General features: G+C 45.9%; 1 protein-coding gene across 1 annotated transcript; it reads left to right on the top strand.

Moving 5' to 3' along the window:
- The first annotated feature begins 1,016 nt into the window (after positions 1-1,016).
- LOC121834639 (protoporphyrinogen oxidase-like) lies at positions 1,017-24,892 on the top strand. The gene is made up of 5 exons (XM_042288354.1): positions 1,017-1,209; positions 4,615-4,733; positions 5,648-5,761; positions 17,552-17,701; positions 22,979-24,892. Exons 2-5 carry the CDS (start codon positions 4,629-4,631, stop codon positions 23,159-23,161), a joined length of 552 nt encoding a protein of 183 aa, XP_042144288.1. The 5' UTR covers positions 1,017-1,209; positions 4,615-4,628; the 3' UTR covers positions 23,162-24,892.
- Positions 24,893-25,130: the final 238 nt, after the last annotated feature.

Raw genomic sequence — 25,130 nt, 5'->3', positions numbered from 1 at the left:
GCCCACCCAAATTTGGAGATGATTGTGTAAAACTGGGGGCTGGGCACTCTTTCGGTCAAGGATTCGTTAAGATATGCCCTCTGTGCATTTTCCAAATGTTACAAAACTGAGGGGTGGGCGCTTATTGTGGATTGGGGCGGACGCTCAATATTTTACGGTATATTAAGCCTGTTGTACTTTTTTCCAAAAATGCAGCTATGAGTGGACATTTTTCTTTTCTTATTTAATCTTGTTGTATTACTTTAGTGAGGAGTTGAACATGAAACTATAATACCTTTTTTTTAGTTAAATTCTTTTGGAACCTATTTAAATAATATAGTATTTTAGTGAAGGTGTGCCAGTGCTAGGATGACCAGACGTCCCGTTTTGGCCGGGACAGTCCCGTTTTTGAGGTCCGCTTCTGCCGTCCCGTCTTTTTGTCCCAACAAGGAATCATATCCCGTTTTCACAGGAGCGCATAGTTTCGAAATTGGCACAAAGCTAGTTGAAGTAAACCGAAACTGTGCCTATTCGTTACAAGATATATTTTATAAAAATAACCGTAGGTACTTTAAAATATTTACCCAGTAAAATTTAGAGAACTGTTCTTGCCCACAAACACTTTTTTCTGTCGCGAAGACTCGTTTGTAGAAATACTTTTTTGAGTTACTGAATACAACACGCACGTAGTACGTTAACGTCTTGAAATATCAGTTCTTGCATTAAATTTTTTCTCCCAATCTCAATCTTTATAGTCCTCCTCCCCCCCCCCCTCGGGCGCTGGGATGTCCCGTTTTCTACCTTGAGGAATATGGTCACCCTAGCCAGTGCGATTGTTTTTCGAACTGTTCCTATCAAAAGAAGTGTTTCAGCAGCACAAAATACAAATTTTCAGTTTTGAAAGAACAATACTTAGCAGGGCATTCAGGCGTAGAGAGTAGCACTTTTATTTTTTTAGTATTTAACCCATCTAATTACTAAATTTAAGTGTATGTCCACCACCTTAAAACATCTTTTTAGAAAATTACTATACCCTGGAGTTCAAGCAACCAATTTCTGTGGTCCCCTAAATCTGTGACGAAATGAAAGGAATTAGCCTGAACTTACTTTTTGTATGCATTCTTATGAGCAGCAATTATGTAATATCTTGATTGTGCTACGTGACTCAGGTGTCGTTTGCAGAGTCGACCACGGAGGCTGACCATGTGTTTTCCTGCATTCCTTCTCGCAGTAAGTAGCAAAGTTTGCACTTAACTGTCTTGGGGACTGCTAGGAATTTTTTTTTTTTGGGGGGGGGGGGAGGGGAGGTCATTATGCATGGTTATATTGCCACGTGGTTGGCGAGTGACCGCATGCGCGGCCAAGTTGTTACCGCGCTTGACTGTCGCGTGGTAAGTCTAGGTTCGATTCCAGTCAGTGGAATGTTCTTTTATTTACCCTTTCAACATTGCATTCTCATGACTTTGAGATCATTCTTGTCTGATCGAGTTCCAAATGTTCTAGTCACCGAACCTTCTAGGCTGATTGTTCCAGAAGCCAACGCGCGTACACAAGGGGCTCTGCGTGGCGATCTGCGATCAGTTTCGCCCCAGCGTTCGACTCTGCTGTCACGCCGACTTTGACGAGCGCAACGCTCTGCTGTTTTCTTCTGTTTCCCTTTTTATTTTCGGGCACAAGATTGCCCCGTTAAACATTTCAGTTTCCCCGGTTATTCTTTGTTTCACCTTGTCATTCATGACAATATTATAGAGTCTGCTGGATTTCGGGGGGCGGCTGAAGCCCCATAAGCCTCCCCCCTGGCTACGCCACTGGGACTGCCCAGTTGTTTAAGGCATGAACGTTCCGTGCATTTGAAGTGCTTGTCTCTGTTAATCGAAAGATGCTAGGCCATGGCTGTACACTTTATGAGGGTTGATTTTTTTTCTTTTTACACTAAAGTTGGGCCAGTTCCCCCATTATCGTTTCAGCGGACAAGCGGTGTGTCGACACAAAAACTCGAGCCAGTTCACCGTCGCCCTACGTCGTCATCTCACCTACCATTCGTGTGTGTCCTGTATCCCGTGACACCGACATTGCGTTAGCACTCTTATCAGTTGCCCTTTAGACTCAAAATGGGTTGGCCGTGTGCTGTTCGAGGAAGAAGAGCAAGAGCGCAAGGGGTGGCGACGTGCGCAGCAGCGCAAATGGCTGCGCAAAACGCCGCGAAGCCGCTGTTGCCTCGCGTTCCACTGAGCCGAGTGGTTCTGAATCCTTTGCAAAAGAAGAGCAGATTGCTCGCCTGGAACACCGCCGAGAACAGAAGTGGCGATGTGACCGGGGCCGGTGGGCCAATGCCACGGACGACGATCGTATCACTGAGCCAAGTGCAAACGCGAGGGCCAGTGACCACAGGACGCCACACCGGCTGAACAGTTTTTATAAATATACTTAAATCCCACAATAGTACAGCTTTGCTGGCCTTCCATCTTCACCAAAGTGGAAAGGCTGGAAGTTTTTTTTTTTTAAATTGAACACATCAACATAATGTGGAACTGAGTCATTATCTCATAGAAGTATGGAGATGACATACCTTTGTTTGTAAAGTAATGACTGGCAATTCGAGACCTCTTTCTATACAGATGTAAATTATGCAATGCCGCAGTTTTAATTTTTTTTTTTTTTCAATAACGAAAGGGGGACATTGAAGATAAACAGACCCATACTATACTTTGCTAATTTCTTTTCTAATCGGTCTAAAATAAAATACATAAAAAAAAAAGACTTGTCAGGGCTTTTTTTAGCTTTGGGGCCAAGTTGTTGGGGCTATGGCAGCCACTAGAACAAAGCTGAAATGTATTACACAGTTAGCTAGTTAACTAAAAAGTTTCAAATAACTTTTAAAGAGTGCCAGCGATGTCGATTCCTCTGCTCCTGCCAGGTTCACAAACAAAACTGGCTGCGGTAGCACCTCTCTTAGCTCGCTTAGTTTTGGTTTCAAGCTCTGCAAAGGGTGACATTTTAGAGCGCAGCCCTTAGGCACCCGTTTCCGGCTTGAGTGTTGTCCCCTTCTTCGTCAATGTAACTGTGCATTGCATTATGGGAATAATGCAAGTGGGCGTCACTGCGCGTTGCATCATAGGAAAATTTCCCTGCTAAATTTAGTGGAAAAATTTTCGCAAAGTATCTTCCGTTAAATTTAGCGGGAAAATTTCTCCGCTAAATTGAGCAGAAAACTTTTCCTGCTAAATTAAGAGGAAAAATTTTTCCGCTAAATCTAGCGGAAAAATATCCCCTCTAAATCTAGTGGAAACAATTCCCCTCTAAATTTAGTGGAAACAATTCCCTGCTGCTAAATTTAGTGGAGAAAAATCCCTGCTAAATTTGGTGGAAATCCTGCTATATTTTGTGGGAAAATTTTCCCTCTAAATTTTCCAAAAAATTTTCCCCGCTAAATTTAGCGGAAAGTATTCCCTGCTAAATTTAACAGGAAATTTAGCGAAAATTTCACTCTAAATGGAAAGGAAGTAGAAGACTAGGTGGTGTATTACCCTCCCCTCCGTACCCTCCCATCCTCCTCAAGAGCTGTGCTCTAATTCGACACTACGGAGAATTGTAAACGTCTAATTTTCTTCTTGCGCTGTTGCACCCACTACGAATTTTCAAATACAAATTTCAAGGTGCGGCATCAATTCTCCAAATAAAATATGCCCTCCAAGGATGTCTTTAAAGGTTAATCAAAACCTTTTAGTCGATTAGCAAACTAATTAACCCATTTCGCCTCATTTCCTGTGGCCTACATTGCCGCCAACTTAGCACACAGGGTCTTAACGTAAGGTTTTTTTTTAAAGATCCTGGACGCACTAGAAAAACATCCTGTGTGCAAAGTGTATTCAGCACCTACCGTATTTACTCGTATAATGAAGGCACTCGCATAATGAACGCACCCCTCACAATGGGTACCAATATTTGGACTTCCTTTCCCTTCCCGTAATGAACGCACCTCCAATTTTCGGCTCTGCGAGTCTCCAAATGCGTCCAACTCACCAAGCCAATTTCGTTATGTCACCAAGCGATGGAGCCAAGTCAAGCCTAGCCAAGGCGCTCTTGTAATGGCTGTAAATACGTAGTTGCGGAAGTAATCAACTGTAAAACCGAGCGGCGCTCACACTTGGCGAAGCTTGGGTCGAGGAATTGCCCAGCCTTGGACATTTTCCGCTTATCGGATGCATTGATGCCAACAAACTCGCCGTTGTCTGCGGTCCGCTTTTGGACAGTGAAGTCGTAAAAATGGTTAGGCTTAAGTAGAGACGTGTTGCTCTCCGTGCTGAGTGAGCTTCGTAGGGCGCTTTTCCTTTGACAAAGGAACTTTGAAAGCACCTTAAAGAGGTTCGCAATTTATAAAGCATGGTTACTGTGGCACGCCCCTGACCAGCTGTGGGTGTGCCTTCATCAGTGAAGACGTGCCTGCATGAAGTGTGTAAATGCAAAAATTTTACCCGGCGTAATGAAGGCATCCCCCAAATATGTGTCACTTTTTCGGGAAGAAGACCGTGTTCATTATGCGAGTAAATATGGTACTTGTTAACTCCGTTATATTTGGGTGGCAGCATTTGGGCCTCGAGAGTGTTGAGGACTGTAAATTTGACGTCCTCGCAGGACTGTCCCAGTTGATGACCCATGACTGGCCAGAGCTGGCAAGCATGTTGCTCGGTATTCCAACGGTACATGTGGCCTCTGTCAACCTCGAGTACAAGGGCAAGGTTTTGTCTCAGGAGGTGAGTGGTTGGTTCATTTGCACAACTTTTGAGCCGAAGTTTTTATAAAGCACAATTGTGCATCAAAGTCTCTTGTCGGGAGGCTGTTTCACGGCGTTGGCCGTATTGGGCTCGTTGTAGCAAGCAAGCGGCATGTTGTCAAAAACAAACGGAGCATGCTCACATTTGTTGCAGGTGGCTTTGGTGCCAGGAGGGGGCGAGCAAAGCAGCGATACCCTGGCCCTTTCGCCAATAATAGTCGCAGTTGAGGCGTGATGCGTTCGGCCGATTGCGATTGTACTGGGGGTCATGTGATTGCACTCATTGCCACCTGCTCTTTCTCACCTTTGGTGGTCCGTTCCCTGGGCACTCTAAGTCTCTGCGCACAAGAATGGGGCAACCGAAGCGTACGCCGGAGCGAGTGGCAACTACTTGGCAGACTAAACATGCCCGTGAGAGGCCGTCGTCGACACATTGGCACCGACGGTCTCAGACCGGATGTTAGGATGGAACTAACTCAACATCGAGATCGTGCCGTGTGGTAAAGTGAGGCGGCACGTAGAGGAGAAAGTTACTGAGCGGAGAACGGACATGCTGGTGCGACCGTGCAATTTGTGCAGCGCGTCTGCGAGAACGTGTTCGTTGCTAGCTGTTTCGTGTGCGATTGGTTGTGGTTTACACGAAACACCACACGGCGCAACATCGACGGAATTTCCAATCAATCGCGAAGCAATACAATAAAAATGATGCACCAGGTGACGCTGTTGATTTGCATCACGTCGGACGATTGTCAGTGCAATTTTTGATAGGAAATAGTTTTATGCTTCTTGTAGTGCGAGTGTTTTGCGGAGCGAGCGTTGGCATTGGAAATTCTTGCGATGCTGCCAATCTCTGCTAGTTTTGCGCTGGAGAGTAACTGTGGGTTCCCATTGCAGGCTCCCGGATTTCTCGTGCCTTCTCGGGAGGTGCCTCACGTGCTTAGCGTATTGTTTGACTCGTGCTGCTTTCCCGAACATGACGGGCAGTACGACGTCAAGACTCGGATAACCGTAAGTAGTGTTGTGGCTCCTCTCATGAAATGTACGGCTTCATTGCCTTTTCCTACTCTATTCCATCTTCACATGGGGATTGTTTGTTTACCATTTACCTTTAGAGTGTATAATTGTTTGATGGAAATGCCTCATTTTATTTAATGATATCTTTTATTGGTGAGGTAGAAAAATGCAGCTTAAGAAATATTTTCTGGTTGCGCTACTGCCCGACTAAAGGATAGTACAGCTACGTTTGAGTGAGGCGATAATTCCAACGACCCGCAGTTCTTCGGTTGGTGTTGAGGATCCTAGAGGTATTATGTCGGGGTTAAATGTTTGACTTGTTTCCCCGAAGATGCCTTAGAAATATGAAATGTAAGAAATAAGATTGCGGCAAGCCAAAGGAGAGTAAGCAGATGTGCAGTGAACAATACTGAATGTTCTTACAGTGGCATAATCAGAGTTATAGTGCGGTTGGTGCCTTAATCTGACAACAAAGAGGGAAGGCCATTATGCAAGGACGTGAAAGATTAGAACGTCAAATAAAAAGCAACAAGAAAAAACAATCGCAATTTGTAATTATTTTAAAACTTGATGAGCTCAGTGCTATTATAGTGTGCGGCTTACACACATTACACTTGAACCTCTTTATATTGAACACTGATATACCGAATTATCGGATATAGCAAACTAATCACGAAGTTTTGTTGGTCATGCTTTATTTGGATGGGAGTTCTAGTTCTATAACGAAACTGAAACCGTGAGATCTGACACGCTACCAGTTATAGCGAAGCAATTCCTGCTTTTCTTGCATTGCAAAATACTATGAAAGTTATTAAGAAGTAGAAAAGACAGAAAACAAGGAGTATTTTCAAAACGATAAAAATTGCGAAAGTTTAGATCGCCCAATGCGCAAAAAGTTGCACTCGGGAGGTAGCGCCACCTATGAACCGAGCGGATAATGGCGGAGGCGCATCTGCTGGACTCAATTTGTGGCATCAAGAACCAGTGCAGAGTGGCGTGTCTGGCCAACCACGCCACTCGTAGCAAAGCTGCAAATGGCGACAGAGTGGAAAGCCGTCTTTCTGAAAAAAAAAAAGGGAAGGTTTCGAGGGCGATGGACAGCGGTCGGAAGAAAAAAGACATCGCTGTGAACTTTCAGCTTGGACCAAGCACGATATCTACCATCCTGAGTGCAAGGAAGAAGATTGAAGTCCGGTATGCAAATGACACCTTCAAAATTGACCGAAAGGGTCTTAGGCCTTGCCTCTACCCGTACGCTGGAGAGACTCTGTTTCCATGGTTTAATCTCCGGCGATTTTTCGAGCTACCTCAACTAACTATATTTTCTGACTCCCTGGCCTTTATCCTTTCTGATATGCTATTTAGTATCGCGAAATTCATAATAGTTACTGTGAAATCGGCAAATGAAAACGATGCAAAAACCAACATTTAAGTATACCCGCACTTTGCAGTGCTGGGACGTCAGTGGCGGGCAGGCTTGCCAGTCAAGCAAGCAGTCTAGAAAATAATAGAATATGCCAATCATTTGTTCCTTGCTGGAGTGCGGGTACTGCAGTGAGCCTTTAAGGCATTCATTTGACACCATGAAACTGCTTCGAATCAGTTGGTAACAAATTCTACAGTCCAAAGAGTGAACCCCTGCCCTCCACTGACGTCACTTTTTCGTTGTTGCCAGTAGAGACATGGTGAGGACCAAAAGTGTAAATTCAGTAACTTTGTGGAAAAAAATATCTTGACCTAATATTGGAGGTACTATTTTAGCAGTGTTTGTTGGCAAGTTTAGCAAAATTTCAGACAAATCGGGGACCGCGAAGTAATCGCCGGAGTACTCCTTTAAGGACGTAAAAGCGCGAAATCTGCCAGCGTCTGGTCAGCTTCTTCAAACGAAAGCAATCATTCTGGCGTGTCTGTTAGGGCATGATGACCTTAGTGCGAGCAGCGGTTGGCTCCAGCGCTTCTAGAACTGCCAAGAAGTCGTTTGCCACACATTGTCTGGCGAAGCCTCCGCCGTGAGCACAGAGACATGCGAGAAGTGGCTGGAGAACTTCCGACTTCTGCTTCAGGACTGCAGCGAGTGCAACGTGTACAGCGTTGACGAGACCGGAGTGTTTTTCACTTCGGTTTCGTTGTTGCGGCCAACATGGGCGGCTCTGACGAAAGGTGACTCACTGTCATTGAAAGTCTGCTCAACCGATGTGCCTCCGGAATGCTAGCAACCGCAGGCAGACTACTGGTTCAATAGAAAGGCCTGGATGATGTCGAAGTGTTTCGAGGACTGGCTAGTGGCTTCTGACAAGGACATGGATGGGCAGCACAGGAAGGTCCTGCTGCTTTTGGATAACTGCTCCGTGCTCAAGGTGGTGACTTTACTGAAGGCTTGATGTTCCTGCTACCGAACACACCTTCTGTCCTCCAGCCGCTGGATAAAGGGATCATCTGGTCTCTGAAGTACTTTTATCGAAAGTGCTTGGTGACGCAGGTCGTCTTTGACATCAACCAGGGCCCGTTTGCTCGAAGCCGGTTAACTTTAACCGCAGTTAAAAGTTAACCGCCCTTCCCTACTAGGTATCAAAAAGTACCTAGCCAAGTTTGACTAGGGCTGGATGAGCGATATCTCAGTGTTTAATTATGGGGTGGTAGCTGGTGTCACCTACTGGTTGTAGCAAATATAACTAACTAACTGGCTTCCGTGGAAAAAGTTCCCGAAAAGGGGGGGCCAAAAACGCGCGCTACCGGGTTTTCGCGATGCAGCGCGGCATACATTTGAGCTTAAAGGGGCAGTGCAACGATTTTCAGACTTTGGCCAATTAACTGCGGAAATTAATCTGCATAACCTATGAAACGAAAAACCGAAAGCCGCATTTTCTTCCGAGCGCTAGTTCTTATTTTAAAAAAATGAAACAAATCGAAGGTCGAAGTGCCTCTCAACTCTCCTTGCTGACTTTCGAGTGACATCTCGGGGGGTTCACGTGGTTTCCCCTTGGGCCCTTTCTTCAGAGACACCGGCTGCTTCCTCCGCGATTGTCAACTTTCAAAGGATCAGCCTCGTCGGAGGTCGCGGCGAGCGATGGACACAAAGGACGGGCGGCTACGGGAACTAAAATGACGGCGTCTCTGGGAGATGCGCGGAAGTCAACAAACCCTGTCCCCCTCCACTGCTACGCTCGCCGTCAGCCCCGTGGCGAACCGTCCTTTGTGTCCATCGCTCGCCGCGACCTCCGACGAGGCTGATCCTTTGAAAGTTGACAATCGCGGAGGAAGCAGCCGGTGTCTCTGAAGAAAGGGCCCAAGGGGAAACCACGTGAACCCCCCCGAGATGTCACTCGAAAGTCAGCAAGGAGAGTTGAGAGGCACTTCGACCTTCGATTTGTTTCATTTTTTTAAAATAAGAACTAGCGCTCGGAAGAAAATGCGGCTTTCGGTTTTTCGTTCCATAGGTTATGCAGATTAATTTCCGCAGTTAATTGGCCAAAGTCTGAAAATCGTTGCACTGCCCCTTTAAGCTCAAATGTATGCCGCGCTGCATCGCGAAAACCCGGTAGCGCGCGTTTTTGGCCCCCCCTTTTCGGGAACTTTTTCCACGGAAGCCAGTTAGTTAGTTATATTTGCTACAACCAGTAGGTGACACCAGCTACCACCCCATAATTAAACACTGAGATATCGCTCATCCAGCCCTAGTCAAACTTAAACCACCGGTTCGCCTCCCATAGAACTCCATGTATTTACATACCGCTTAGAATGCAGGCGCGCAAAGGGAAATACCGGCTATAGTGCGGTTTTTGGCACAGCCCGCCGACCGCGCCGACGACCGGAGCAGCGGGCACGCTTCCCTGTGCGACACTAGATAACGGCGCTGACGGCGCGGGGCCGCGGGGCGAGAATGTTGCTCGAAGAAGTGGGGAGAAGCGAAGAGAGAGGCTTCAGTCGCCGTAGCGACAGAGGGACGCACGCACGTGTCGTTCACGTGCGTGCGTCCCTCCGCTGCGTTGGAAACAAAGAAACAAACAACCGCACCGACAGACCAATCGCAGATCGAGGAGAAGTGTTCGCGCGCGTTGCGTACCGGTCGCGGGCCGGCTGCTTCTCCGCAAACATGGTGTCGGTTGTGATCGTCGTCGTAGACGGAGTTCATCTCATCGTTCTGCGTAAAAGCGCTATCCTTGACTGTGAATTTTCGTTGTGTGTCGCTATGATAACCCAGCACGTACTAGAAGGGAAGATCCACCTACTCGTGCAGCGATGTCGTGGCGGCGCTCTCAAGACGGCAGAAATGCCCGTGTCGTCGTGTTTGTTTACTTCGACTACAGTGGTGATTTCTAAGCATTTGTGACCTCAAACATCGCCCGGATTTCTTATTTGGCGCATTTCATGCGTGTGCTAAAGTTCAAGGTATTACTGGCGCGTACCGTATGAAGGATGCGAATTTTCACGCGTTTTCATCTCCGGAGAAAAGTGATTAGGGTTAGCAATCCTGAACGCTCGCAACGTCCGTCCGCAACCCGCGACGCCGTTAAAAGGCTGCACCAGGCAAAAGCCGCTAATTTCTTTCAAAATGTGTGACACACTTGAGACATAACTGTACTAGTCTGGTGAAATAAAGACTTTCCTCAAACTAAGCTTTATTTTTCATCTAACATAAAATAAATTCTTTTACAAAGGTAAGTTGTCTCATGGCATGTATTTTGGCCTGAAAAATTGATGTTTTGGTTATAACGCGGTACCGCTTATAGTGCGGATTTTCGCGACTCCCGCGACATACGTTATATGCGGTCTACACTATAGCCGTTTTTTGGGGAAAGGTGACGTGTTTTTGGTCGCTTGGGCTTGTATAAACAATATAAAAAATGAAAACTGGCAATTCTTTCAACATTAAAACCGTTGCACTGCCCCTTTAAGAAACACTTTTTGTTGCTGGTGGTACAGATATTGATTAAGGTAAAATTAAATTAACCCTTGCTTGGAATACTTCTAAATGTTTGGCTGTCTGAAATGAAGAAGGCAAGCCTCGTTGATATTTCCTTTCAAGTTCGAAAGACGACGACGAAGTTCAGTCCTAGAAATGATGAGGGAGAAGTGAGCAATAAAAGGCAGGCAGTACACCGGCAGCATGGTTGGCCAGCATGTAAGAACTGTATATAACGCCATCATAAATTGAAAACCGTGTAATTATTGCTCCAGTGAAAATAGACTTATTATTAAATTATCCAAGCATCGAGGAGAACGCTGAAAGTGTAATTCTACGCTCCGCGTGCGCTGGCCTTCCCCATATAAAAGATTTGAAGTAAATAATCAAAATAAAGTGCTGACGAACGCGCGTGCAAGATGCAATTTGTTGTAGGCATTTGCTTTAGAAAAGTTACTACTGCTGAGGCCAGCACGTGCAACACATGGAACACCAATAACTGCATTCTTCTTGATGCTTGGGTAATCTAGCAATAGGTCTATTGGGATGCTGTCTGCTTCTGCGTGCTATCAATACCCAGCCGTCTGAGTCAAGGCAATCCACTTTCCAAAGATGTTGCCATGCCGACAATTATTGCGTTCATTTAGGCTCAGGAAGGGCTACAATTGAAAAACTATCTAAATAACGAGGCGAGGTCAGTGCTCATGTTTTGTGATTTGAGTGAGGTAAGGCAAAGTGAAAGCCTCATGCACCATTCATTGCTGGCTAATGTGCCCGATATTGCAGCTACTACGACACATTAGCTCCAAAGCGAGCGGTGCTCGCTTGCCGGGGCACTGCCATCCTTCCTCGCCGTCCTTACTCTGCCGGTCATATGACCTAAAATTCCCCCCTCGTAGGGAAATGCGGTTAACTTTTAACCGCTGTTAAAGTTAACCGCCTTTGAGCAAACAGGCCCAGGGGAAATCCGCAGCCATCAACATGAAGATGACGCTGGAATTGTATGGGTCATGGAACGATGTGAGACAGTCGACAATAAGAAACTGTTTTGTGAACGCAGGCTTCGTTCCACCCGCCAATGAGGTTCAGCACAAAGACCCGACGAAGCGACACAACGAGGCTACCTAGCATCGGTTGACACTGCTGAACGTCTCATTTAAGGATTTTGTTTCTGCCGGCGACAACTTGGTTGTGGCGCCTGAGCTTACCGATCAAGAAACTGTGGATCGTGTTCTGTTGCTCGGCGATGACAACGACAGCAAAGACGACAATGAAGAGCCGCTGGTAACTAGCGCAGACGCCGCAAGCGTGACCCAAAAGCTGCACAATTATTTAGAAAATCTCCTCGCCGCCAAAAACGGCTGAAGTGGAGAAGGTGCTCTCATGTATGGCCACTGTGGAAAACTTCACTCTTCAAAACGCTGTGAAGAGGCACCAGCCCAAAAATTAGATCTTTCTTCGAATAAATTAAATCATGGATCCAGCAAACGTCGTTTCTCGTGTTGCAAATTAATATTGTCATGTTGCGACCTATTTTTTTTAATGTTGCTTAGTGATAGATAAGGATCTCGAGGTCCGTGATAGCTCGTTTTTATATCATAGTTCTGTGCATGTTCTTGCACGAGCTCGATTGCGTGAGCGTTCGCATCGATTTTTTTGTGTACTTTTATGACGAATATCGCATATAGTGAACAAATTTCTGCTCGCAGTGCTAGCTCTTTATAATGAGTTTCGACCGTATCTGCTGTTATACAATCTCTAAAGGTCACATGCAAAGAAAAACCCATGTAGTTTTAGAGATCAAGCAGACTGTCCCTGCCCATTTTAAATTCATAGTGTCTAGAGTACCGTCCGACGGCACTCTTGCAGAGCGTTCAAGTGCTGTCCGACGGTACTTCACTTACGCGTTCAAGTGCCGTCCAAAAGTCTCGTATAAAACGAGTTGTCAAAACGAGATTTACGAAGCGGAGTGTAGCTTAGAGGTAAGATGTCCGTCTCATAAGGGTGATGTGGGGCTTTAGAGTAATTTTCTTATTTATAAAAGAATACTTATCACATTATACACTGGTATAACACATTTCACACTTATTCCAAATATGCATTCAGATATTGAATATCTTTACTAGAACCCAAGTTATGGGAGATTGGTCTAATTTGATTAGGTCATTTATTACGGGTCAGTAGAGAAAAACTATTCATATGTTATCAACATTTTTAATGCAACTGCATTCACAAAGGTGAAATTTGTGCGGTGATGCTATTTTAGATCTTAACTGAGAGGGTTATGTTACTAAGAAACTATTGTAATTATAGTGTAAAAGAGATTCTTTCTCATTATTTAAGAAAGTAATTAATTGGATAGAACTCTTAAGTTGGAAGACTATAAAAATAACATCACCGCACAGCTCCATTCTTCCTGGTTAAAATGGCACCAAACGTCTTAATACAGTTGAACCTCGGTTTAACGAAGTCACCGGGACCCGCGAATTATTTCGTTAAATCGGGAACTTCGTAGATAGGATTGGATAAATTTGAAGTACTAGCGCAGCGGCATCTTACGAACTACCGCAGTATCACATTCGCGCAGTCTACGGGCGAAACTTTTTAAAAATTGCTCGCACAAGAACTTTGCGAATGAGCGAGAGCACAACTGCGTGCGCGTTTAGAAAAAAGAAGAAAAAGGCTCACAGCTCTCGAGAGAACGACAAATTTATTGCCTAGTGAAAAAAGCTCGTAATTTTCGCCTGCGTGCGCTCCGTGAGCAGCGGGCGCACACGCTTTTCGTAGCTGGCGAGTGAGGTCAAAGCGTCCTCGGCACCTTCGTGTGCCCCAGCAGACCGCCTCAGAAGGCCGACGGCGTCCATCACCTGGCTTGGTGTGGGCACAAGAACTTCGACAGCATCTGGACCTTTCGCTTCTTCAGACTTTTCTTGTGCGCCAGAAACAAGGTGCACTATCTCCTCGCCGTCGAGAACTCCTGTTGTATCAGTGTCCGCGTCTGCGTCGGCGTTCACAAAGTCGTCGATGTCCTGACCTGCGGCCACCTGGTCACGCTGACGAAGCTCTTTCCAACAACTGGGCGATGCCTCTTCCTGCTCGTGTTGCGAGCTTGTGGAGCCCGACGCAGCCTCAGAAGTAGAAGTGTGGAAGCCAGCATGCCGGAAACAATTAACAACGATCGAGGACCGGGTTGCTCTCCACGATGCTGCCACCATCTCGATCGCCATGTACACGTCGATTTTGGTCTCACGTTTGATTTCCAAGTTCAGCAGGAGCTTCTCGATGACCCTGCGCTTATATGTGCATTTCACACTGTTGATGATCCCCTGATCTAGGGGCCGAATGACGGAAGTCACATTGGGGTGGAAAGAACCGCAACTCCACATTCTTCAGGTGAAGCTCTGGGATGTGGTGCGCCGTGCAATTGTCCGACAGCAGACACAGATTCCTCTTTTGGCGGCCCATGTCGTTGTCGAAGCTTTTTAGCCAGTCCGAGAAGATTGCGCGGCTCATTCAGGCTTTGGTATTCCACACATACTCCCTCCGATAGTTTTCTAGCTCCTTTGAAGCACCGAGGATTCTGGGCCTTTTCAATGATGAGCGGATCACGCTTATCGCTGCCATCCACGTTGACGCACAGCAACAGTGTTAGTCGCTGTTTACTCTGCTTGCCGCCGTGGCAAGGCTCCCCTTTCCGAGCAAGCGTCTTGCCCGGCAGCATCTGATAAAACAGACCGCTCTCGTCCGCGTTGTAGACGTCTTGCACGGCGTACCTCCCCAGGATCTCCGGCACGTTCTCCGACAGCCACTTGTCGGCTCCTTGCTTGTTCTTGCTGGATGACTCCTTGCTCGACACTTTGCCAACAATCCCGTAGCGCTCTTTGAGGCGCGAGAGCCAGCCGGGACTTGCCTTGAACTTGTCAAAGCCGAGCAAACACGCGTAACCGAGCGCTTTCTGCTGCACCACTTCCCCGCTGAGTGGAACGTTTCTGGCTCGCATGTCGTTAAACCAGATAAAAAGGGCTTCTTCCAGCTTCTCGTGCGGGGTCGTCTTCAGGTTTTTTTTTTTGGATGCGTTCCCAGAGGAAGTTGCAAGGATGATGGCGTCCTTCGGTTGAAAGCGTGCTCGCCGGGATGCCGTGTTCCGCGGCCACGTCACATTTTTTCCGTCCGCTCGCAACAGCACGGATTATGTTCGCCTTTTCTTCAAGGGTCAGTACTTTCCTTTTCTTCTTTGGAGGCTCCATCCTTCGACGATGCAGAATGCGCAGATCAAAGCAGAAGAAAGAAAACTAAAGTGCGCGAAGAGCTGAAGGACACAGGCAATTGGGTGGTGGAAACCGGTAGTGGCGAGAGTAGTGGAGGCAAGCGGAGGCGCGGAGCTAAAGAGCGTCAGTGCTGCCATCTGTCGCATGCGAGATCAAGCACCAGCCGCCGCTTTCGCCATCTGGTGGAACTGATCCAAAGCCTCGAAAGAAATGCGCAGTCTGTCGTTCCGTGCGGTTTCGGTTTGTAGTTTCGTAAGAACCAAAACGAGAATGCATTCACTGCGTCGATTGTACCGCTCCTACACCTTGAGCACACTGCCATACGTTCTAGATGCCATAAATTTGGAAAAACCTCTTTTTCTGTGCATCTTCTTTCCCGGAATGATTCGTTAAATCGGGTTTGGTGGCAAAGTTTGTTTCGTTATTTCGAGTTCGTAAACGCATTAAGCCTATGGGCAACTGCGGGGGGAATCCGAATTTGTTCGTTAAATCGAGAAATTCGGGAAATCGGGTTTCGTAAAATCAGGTTTCAACTGTATTGTCCAAGACAAACTTCAGAAAATGCCTGCAAGTCATCGGTACTTGTGAAAAAAAGTGCGAAGAGAGAAAAAAGCCCTTGAAGTATGTGCATTCCTATTGAATGTTCGTAGAAAATTAAGACTTCATTTTTTTTATATTTAAAAATTAGATGCAGCAATAATATTTTGCAGAGCTGGGTGGTTGGTTATGTCTAAATACCAGAAAAGCCATTTTCTCAAAAGTAAATTTTCCCCAACTTCTTACCATCTAAAGACCAGCCTCCCCCCTAAGCAAGTGATCCCGGGTTCCATCCCCAGTGCGGGCTTACTTTTTTGTTTTTGTTTTCTTATACATTTTATTTTGCCGACGCATTTGGCGATATTTACATTTACTTTTTTTTACAATTAACCCAGAAAAAAACGAATGTTGCCGCCGAAATTTTGCTGAACGAAATGGTATGGGACTTTGTTTCCGGAGGTGCATGAGGTACAGTGGGGCTTGGTTTGCTGGCTGGACGCCGCAAAGCGGCGTGTACGACGGGGCCAAATGGGTCAGTAGTTTTGTAATTAGCAGCCGCATACTGTCGCCGCGAAGCGGCGTGAACGCAGGCAGGGGGCTGGCTTAACACGCTCCCCAATGATACACGCGCCCTCCGACTCTCTTTTGGATGGCGTTTTGTGGGGAATAAAAGGAGGGAGGGTCACGCACCTTTAAGTCCGGAGATCGGTCCGGTGCTCAAAGGGGAAATCCGATGCTCGTCCCATTGCGCGGCCGACGGCTACCAGCAAGGGCGGCCGCCGCGCCGGGTTCGGCCAACGCCATGCCAACAACGATGATCCCGGTATCCAACAACGTTTATTGAGTACCAGGGGTCCCTAACAAGACACTGCGGTCAAGCGAGCCGTGGACACAATGTGTGCCCGCAGCACCCGCCGACCTGAGAGCCTAAGGGGTAATTGCGAGCGGAGTCATCGCCAGTCGAACGAGCTCACACCGCTACCCGTCGTCGCATGAGTTCGGGGCCAGGGCTCTCGGCAGACGAACGTCCACAGGTAGTGGGGACGCCGACTGTCAGAGCCCGGGGAATCACTAGCGTTGAGTCTCTCACCGGTCGGACGAGCTCACGCCGCGACTCGACTTGTCGCCCGTTGTCCAATCCAGGACTCCCCGACCACACGGCCGTCCACTCGGAGGGCAGGATCGACTTTCCCTCGTGCGACCTTGCTGTTCCCCCGAAATCGGATACACGCGCGGAGGAGTGGCAGGGAGTAAGCCAGCATAGTGGCTTAGTCTCTCTGACACGATACAGAGCGACTGGGCTTGAAGTCAGACGGCTTTGCCCGGAACGTCCTCTGCTTACGCCTTCTCGGGGGAGGGAAACAAGTGGCTCCCACAACTTGTAGGCACAATTGGGGTGCCGTCGGACGGCACTGTAGACACAGCCTTTTAAATTTCATTCATATATTTATTTTCTTAGTGAGTTTGCATACAGTTGATCTACAGAAATTATATTGAGGTGAAAAAAAGATGCCGAATCATTACATAAAATTTTGTGTTTCAACTCATAATAGCACAAGTGAGTAATCCTTGCGTATGAGTCACAAATGTGATTTGTAACGTTGGGAATAATTAACAGTCAGTCCTCTCAAGTCAGTTGCCTCCTTAACTCGTGCTTCTCCCAAAGTTAGACGGTCAAGTGTGCACAGCCAGTGTCTAAAGTCGAATAGATAGTAATTTTGTCTCGCATATGTTTAGATGGCGGGAAGTTACTCATTGTTTCTGGTGTCTCAGCTGTAGATGAGAAATTTAGCCAGGGCAGTACCACCGCCCGCCTGGGTCTTGAATGTGCATTGTGCAGTAGTGATTATGCAAACACACGCTGGTACGGTGCTCATCCAGATCGAAACGGGCAGGAAGGGGTATGGAAGTAAGGATCCTTGGGTTCTGCTGCACTATCTTTTGCTCCATGTGCTCAGAGACCCCCCTAACCCCCTTTCCTCCCCTCATTGTTAATAAAACAAAACTGACAAACACTACAACAATTTTATTTTTTGCACATTCACCAGTGATTGACAGCGGCATTTAACCTTCCAGTGCCTACTTGGTGGCCGCTGGTTCAAGCAACAGTTTGGAGAAGTGGATGCGGTGGATCCGCAGACACTGCTCGAGTCAGCCCAGCTGGCGGCACAGACCTACCTGGGCATCAGCCAGTCGCCGGTCAGGCACAGCGTCGACCTGCTCAAGGTGCAGCCCGCATTTCGTCCTCTCTACCTGCCTCGACAAACGAGTTCCCGAGCGAGGACTGTTTTTATCGAACAGTCCAAACATCCCCTTAAAAATCACATCTAAAAGTATAGGAGCATCGTTTTTCTGTGTCGAACAGTCGATATAGCGAACAAAGCACTACCGCTTGCACGGGTGCGTGCCCGTCGCTTCTCCTGCAGTCCGACTGTGCCTGCGGCGAGTGCATAGCTCGCGTTGCGGTGCTGGCAAACCGCCAAGCCAGCATTTGCGTACAGAGATATGCAATAAAAAAAGCAATTCTAAAAAAAAAAGAAAAGGGGGATGGCAAAAGCAAGGGGAAGGGCACGCACACGCGTAGGGAGGGCAGGGAGTGCCCAATGTTGGAATGGTAGCCTGCGCTCTTTCCCTGAACACTGCTGTCACTACGCGTCTTTGTCTTCGTCAAGCCGAGTGTGTTCTGTTGACAACAATGGTTGAGCACTTGCTCTTTGAACCCCTTATCTTTGTTTGCCTTTTTCTTTCGCCGTTGTTGCTTTGCCAGTTTTTCTTTTATTTTGTCCTTTTGCTGTCTGAATTTAGTGAGGTTTCTTTTTTGTTGCTTGCTTAACTTCTATATAGTTTTTTTTTTTATGCAGCTTGTTTTTTTTTTTATTTTTTTTTATTTTTGTTTTTTGTTGTTGAAGCTTTGTGGAGGTTGCGGCCAGGTGTGAACGATTGCAAACAACGTCGCGTAAAGCTGGCGGTGTTTGTCATCTTCACCAACTAAGTTCTACTGTATTTAGCGGCTTTTAGAGGCTCTATCTGGTAAGGTTCCGTTTGTCGCAGTCTTCGGTATTAGCAAAGACGTGGGGAAATTTCAATTGGGAGCTGAAGTTAACATATCTATGTATATCAAATTATTGATATATCACACTATTTTATGATCCCCTTTGAATTCAATATATCCGGGTTCGACTGTACGTCAATCTTTTGCCACGTAATCACGCTCTCGCTTGTACCCACGCGTCGAAAGCTGGATTAGAGGATGTAAGGCAGGCAGTTGATTGGCTCGGCGAACGCGTAGCTTTCACCGCACTTTTGGCTTAGGCATGAACAAAGTACTGCTAAGCCACAAAGAATTTTCTCACGAATCGTTGCCACTGAGTGGTGCATTGCGTGGCTGGCTCTTTGGCCCATTGTGAGTGCCTGCGGCTTCCTAAGTAATATGATAACCAGGGTGTTGGACCAAAACTCTTTTCGGTTTGGTTCAGGTTATGGTGCAGATATTGAAATTGGTTCAGGTTCAGCTCCGGAGCGTAAAAAATAATGGTTCAGACCGGTTTAAACCGGTTCATATGACGGTTCAAGGAAAAGTAAAAAATTTAACCAAAGTATTTGCACGCCTCTACTGACATGAAGTGCATTACTATGGTGTAAAATAAGTGTTCATTTATTGCTTTTGTTTAATCCGTGTGTCTATTAGAATGATCGGCAAAACTTCAAGACGGGTCAAGTCACTGGATACCAAGCTTTTATTCACCGAACACAAAATTAAATATACCTACTGCAAAGGAATGCATGGGTGCCTCTTTAAGATTGTTACATGCACAAGCAATACTAATTTTACTGATGTGTGCACTCCCCCTTGGCTGCGTAAAACGACCGGAGGAAAACGAAAAAGTACTAGACCACAACACTGGAAAAGGAGGCAGCAATTCCCAAGCTAACAGAAGGTTGCCCCAATGCGAACGGAGGCGTAACTTAAAACAAGGCGCTCGGGCATAAACTTAAACAGGGCACTATTTATGGCTTTTTTTTAAGCCCGCTTAGACATAATAAAGGCAAGTTATTTAATGTGCTGATTTTTCGGATTTCTCTATTATTCAGGCGTTTTTTGGTCTCTGCGAAGTTAGAAAAATGGGTCTGCGACTGTATAGCTCGGTGTGCCGGGACTTTTCCTATTCCCAAAATTCCAAGCCATTTCTACCCTTGCTAATTTGGGGCACCTTTTCAAAGCCGTCCAGTAAGGTCAAAATCATTATCGCCGGTAAAGTAACGGCGTTGCCGGTAACGCATTACTTTTCTTCAGTAATGCCTAACGTACTGGTTATGTTTTTGAAACAGTAACGAGTCACATACATTACTCATTTCGAGTAATAGTAACATAGTTCAAATTGTTTCCAGACTTTAAAAAATTACACTTAAATTTTTTTTGTGTGTTTCTATGCGCCAAGTTATGTGAATTTCTGAGTTTATGGCGTTTTTGGTGTTGTGAGCATTTAGGTGAAACTGTAAAAAATATAAGGTACGTTCAGTTTCTGTATGGACATAATCTTTCTTGAAATATGGCGCTTATGCGTACCTCTCCTCTAATGTCAAAAAAGTAAAACATGTTGATTCATAATTTGAAAGAGGAATGTGCGTTATATTTTGCTGGTAACGGTAACATGTTCCTTTTTTTGAGGCAACATATAGGTAGGTATTGCGTTCCTTTTATTTGCAAGTAACAAGTAACAAATTTCGTTACTTTTTCTCAATACGCCTACAACCTTGGTTTGAATCTCCCCAAACATCGAAAAATGGTCGCTAAGAATGGTCAGGCCAATTTTGTGGGAGTCAATAATAGCGGTTATTGGCCTTCGTTTTTGTAAAATATGCTTACAAAAATACAGTGTTGGGAAGTACTTTAAGGGGGGACACTACCTTGAATTGCACCTTTTTTTTTTTCGAAAAATGCATTATCAGAACTGCCGAGTTTGGGCATGTATGGATAACAAGGAACACTCTCACAAAGTCTTGTCAATGTACACCGACAAACAATGGCAAAAATAATTATTCTTTATACGTTGGTGAGGCGTGCTGCACTGTGTTGCACTCGTCATCCACAAGTGAAAATAGCTGAAAGCAATGTCAGTATATCAGAAGAAGTTTGAGGAAGACATCACCTACACCGCTGGAAAAAATTTCTAACATTTAAGACGCAAAAAGAAATTTTTTAAAACGTCATCTTGAAACTTCAAGTGCATTTATCTCGGCTTCAGTTTTTGGCAGCAAATCCCACCTTATAAAACTATTGTTTCAGTAGGAAACTACTGAGAGACGTAATATCTGTGAATTATATGCCGGAATTTTATCGAGCCGGTTACTATGGAACTTAGATTTTGCATTTTCATGTTGGTATTAATGTGAAAAAATATTATAAATCTTTATTTTTGAAAATTACAATGTATGTGCAGAAGGCGTAGAAACGCTGACACTCCTACAGTTATTAGAATTAAACATTAAGTAAAAGAAAAATTAATATATACAAAATGCGGCCCACACCCACGGCAATCTGAAAGTAAGCGTACTCTGACTGATGTCTATTTGTGGTTTGACGAAGAGTTAGCTTCTGTGACATGTGCACTTTTCACAGAAGGAATGCATATATTGGTGAAGCACAAGCAGTACACCTCACATCCCCAGCAGAGTTATTTCTTTGTGTTCTACCTTGGTTTTGTCATAGCCTTGATTGCAGTTCCTTGATATTTAGCGTTTTTCTACGCCTTGTGGGTAACATAAAACGTGCACGCCGGCTCAGGACGGCATTGGAAATTAAAGTGATGCTTACCAACAACCATCTGTTAAGCAACGCCTATAACTTCATTTGATGTGTCTCCAGAGCTCTTGAGGTCTAAAAATATGCCGCAGTAGAGTTGAATTATGTAGATAATGCAGGGGTGGAACGGCTGCGCCATTTGCGCCATTTTGCGCCAGACGCATATGTCTGCGCCATCCTGCGCCATGTTGCAGAAACTGCGCCACAGCCAGTACCTCGCGCCATTATGCGCCAGATCGCAAAACGTGCGCCAAGAAACTTTTTATTTTGTCTTGGTTTCGGTTTTATTGACTCGATTGGCAACAATGAGCGCGTTCAGCCTGGTCGGCCTTGCAATCCTTTGTTCTGTTTATTCTCCCTGTGTATCCCGAGTCGGAAGCGCGCGAAAAAACTCGGATTCTAAGCGCCACACCACCTGCGACTGGATTGTTATTCTTCAACCATAAGCGGTTAAGCAAGTCGGCTGAGGTGAGGTCGAGTCGTTAGGTGTCAGATTGCCTGAGGCTCTGCGGCCCGGGATCCGGACGTCAGCCAGTTGAAAACAAATGAGCAAGATATTCCTTTTAGTGCTTCATCGTTAGAAGTTGGAACCGCATTCTCGCAAGATAAATCGTGATTTGATTGAACTGAAACGCGGTCCGATCCGAAACCTTTCCGGCCAGCAGCTCTTTTGCGAGTGATAGATCTGCCCGCGGCGTACTTTAACCTTGCTCCTGCTTATCGCTGCAAATACGATAACTTCGTTAATCGCAGTCTGCTGCTTCGTAATCGAGTTGCACAATAGGATAAACGCGAAATTTGTTGCCCTGTTCTTCCGTGCAACTGCACGTCCATTGCTTGCTCACGTCACGGGGTTCGCACATATAATTACTATGTCGAGCACGTGTGGGTTGTGCGATAAGCAGTGCTGGTTTGCATTTTGAGCAGCTGAAAGCCGCTCGGAAAATATCAAGGACGCTATCTTGAGAAACAGGGTACTGGCTTTTTGATTCTCATTAAGGCTCACAAAGTTTCAAGTTTTCGCATCTGTTACACTGTTATCCCATCTACCTAGGTCCCTAACCATTCATGTTCATCTGTTCTGCTAAGTACGATTGAAATCGCTCCCGTGCTTGTCTAAGACGCAAGCTGAAGTGCAATGAAAACTGATCCGAGCTGCTCCTAGCCTGCTCCAGAACGTAGTTTTAGCTGCTCCCAACCTGCTCCAAAACAGCTATTTCAGCTGCTCCCGTGGCTGCTCCCAAGTACATTTCATGAGTTCCACCCCTGTAATGCCATCTTTGTTACAAAGATTGAGGCAAGCAGCTAGCCATGTTAGATAAGTGTAGCTACTGCTCCCAAGACTATTTTTTGACAGGTTGAGCTTGTAATAAAGCTCAAACCTACATTGGAATTGAAACTACAGTTCTTTGGCTGTCCATGAGATTGAGGAACATAATTCTCTGCACTAAATTTAATTTCTTGATGGAGCTTGGAAACCGTCGATCATTGATGGCCTATGGGTGCGGTCAGGAAAAAGTTAATGAACAGAAATCGAGACTTTTGTGTCATGTCGACGCTCATTCTTCCTGGTCTCTGGGTTGAACCCTCTCCAGCTTCTTTGCACCCTAAAATTTTGTTCGGGAGATCTGCTTTGTATTATTTGTATGCATTGCACGTTCTCGGAGCATGTCATAAGCCTGTCCTTTGCTTCCCCTCAGGACTGCCTGCCCCAGTACCTAGTGGGCCATGTGCAGAAGCTTTCTGGAATCCAGCAGCACATTGCAGACCGAGGACTGAACCTGACCCCTCTGGGGGCCTCGTACCAGGGACTAGGGGTCAACGAATGCATCTACAATGCCCGCCTGGCGGTGGAAGGCTATCTAGCCAAGCTCAGGACCTAGTCACATTCGGCGCTGTCATTGTATGGGACAGGCTCTGGTGGTGGTGGCCAGTGACATCTCCTCCACTCTTAGCGTTGCTTGCTTCTGGTCATGTGAAGGTCGATTTATCGAAAAGAAGGAAATTTTTAGAGCCGGTCGGGTTGTGTGAGAACTGCTTTGGGTGTTTGCAACAAGACATCAGATGATACACAGGGGAACAGAGCCTGGCCATGGCGTGGTTGCTTTTTTATAATTATTGTTTATGAAGCTTGGAGCTCAACTGTGAGGTTTCTCCTGTTAAGCGTTGGCATTCAGTTCCGAGGAGGAGCTGCATTTTGAGCGAGTGCCTTTATTTATTTCTGGAAGGTTTAATTTTAAAGTTACTTAATGAACTATGTTCTTTTTCTGTTTTTTTGTCTTAAGGTTATTTTTGGCATCATCCATGTTTTGAAAGTTATGAACTTGGCATCATCCATGAAAATGGATGACGCTAAGTTTTGTATGAAACGTCGGGATGTACACTTTGCCATGTGGTTTTATTGCCAAAGGAGTGTGACTGGTGATATATATATAGCATAATTGCACAGTCTATATACAAAATAGGATTTTCTATTTGTTGCAATTTTGGTATTAAGGATTTTATGGAGATCACGGATTGCAGTGTCATACTCTGAAGCCTAGCATTTTTTGTGTAGTACAATAGGCCATTCATTCAATGCAGTGTTCAGCACGTTTTGCCATTCTAGGTGTTTTGGAGATTTTGGAATACAATGGTGTTTTCAAAAGAAAGTGCTGACTCATCTTGTATGTACCCTATAATATTGTAACTGCTATGAGTGAGAAAAAAGAGTGGAGAGATGCAGTAATACTGCCATGAAACAGATCTTAGAAAACGTTGCAATAATGAGTGTGTCAGGTGACGAGAAAGGAAGAAGTAAGGCAGCCGAGAGCACTATGCGGTATGCTTTGAGCCGCTCACCATTTCAGTTGCTAAGATGCTGCGGTTAAACTTTTTACTAAGAATCAGCTCGAGTCTCTTAATTCACTGGCAAAGCACTCTTGCCCCCTTCACTTGTTCGTAAACAGTGCGCTCAATTTGATGGGAATACCTACCTTTACGTACGGGGGCCAGTGCTCAAAGGGAACCTGATGCCCATCCCACCACGCGGCCGACAGCTACCAGCAAAAGGGGTTGCATAGCCGGGTTTGCCGACGCGTTGCTGCGAACAATGATGATCCCACTATTTAACAGTGATTATTGGTTCCCGAAAACACACTCCAGTCGGGTGAACCGTAGACATAAGGAGCCTGCAGTGCCCGTTGACCCCAAGCCAGGGAAATCGCACGTGCGTCATCGTCAGTCAGACGACCTAGTACCACGACTCGTCGCTGGCATACAATCTAGAACACACTGCAAACGGCCACTTACTCAAATAAGGGAGCGCCGACTGGCCAGCGCAATCCTTCATGGGTCTTCCCAAAAGTCGGAAAAACCTGGCGGAGGAGTGTTTGAGGGTTGGCTAGCGAGATGGCAACCTCTTCCACAGCACGAAATGGTACGCTCCGGCTAAAAGTCAAACAACCCTGGCAGTTGCACCCATGGATTAGGGCCTACACAAGGGAGGGATGCAAGCAGTTCCTACAATCTGTATGTCGGTAGTAGGCACTCCTGCATTTGGCTATTCATCCCAATGCCCTGCTCTAAAGAAAAATGATATGCTTCATTTCACAATAAATTCAAATGCAGTTTAAGGCTGGTGTAAAAACATGCTTGACTGAATTGGCCGGATGCTATGTGTATGCAGAAAGTCAATGAATACCATCATGTTGCGCTTTTGGAGCTGCTTGATCGTCCCCATTGCTTCTTGGTGCCTGCTCCACTCTGATAAGTTAGGCTGGAATTGATATAAGTTGCCTTATATTTTCATTCTTTCAGTACCTGATGAAGGCATACCGTATTTACTCGCAGAATGGGCTTTTTCCCGAAAAA

Source organism: Ixodes scapularis, unplaced genomic scaffold, assembly GCF_016920785.2.
Source record: "Ixodes scapularis isolate PalLabHiFi unplaced genomic scaffold, ASM1692078v2 ptg001990l_1___fragment_2___debris__unscaffolded, whole genome shotgun sequence".
NCBI lineage: Eukaryota > Metazoa > Arthropoda > Arachnida > Ixodida > Ixodidae > Ixodes > Ixodes scapularis.
This window is presented reverse-complemented; position numbering and strand designations above follow the sequence as displayed.

Excerpts from the sequence above, each read along its gene's own strand:
- LOC121834639 (XM_042288354.1), top strand. The coding sequence starts at position 4,629 with ATGACCCATGACTGGCCAGAGCTGGCAAGCATGTTGCTCGGTATTCCA. Across the intron at positions 5,762-17,551 it reads ACGTCAAGACTCGGATAACC|TGCCTACTTGGTGGCCGCTG; the intron begins GTAAGTAGTGTT and ends TTAACCTTCCAG. Across the intron at positions 17,702-22,978 it reads ACAGCGTCGACCTGCTCAAG|GACTGCCTGCCCCAGTACCT; the intron begins GTGCAGCCCGCA and ends GCTTCCCCTCAG.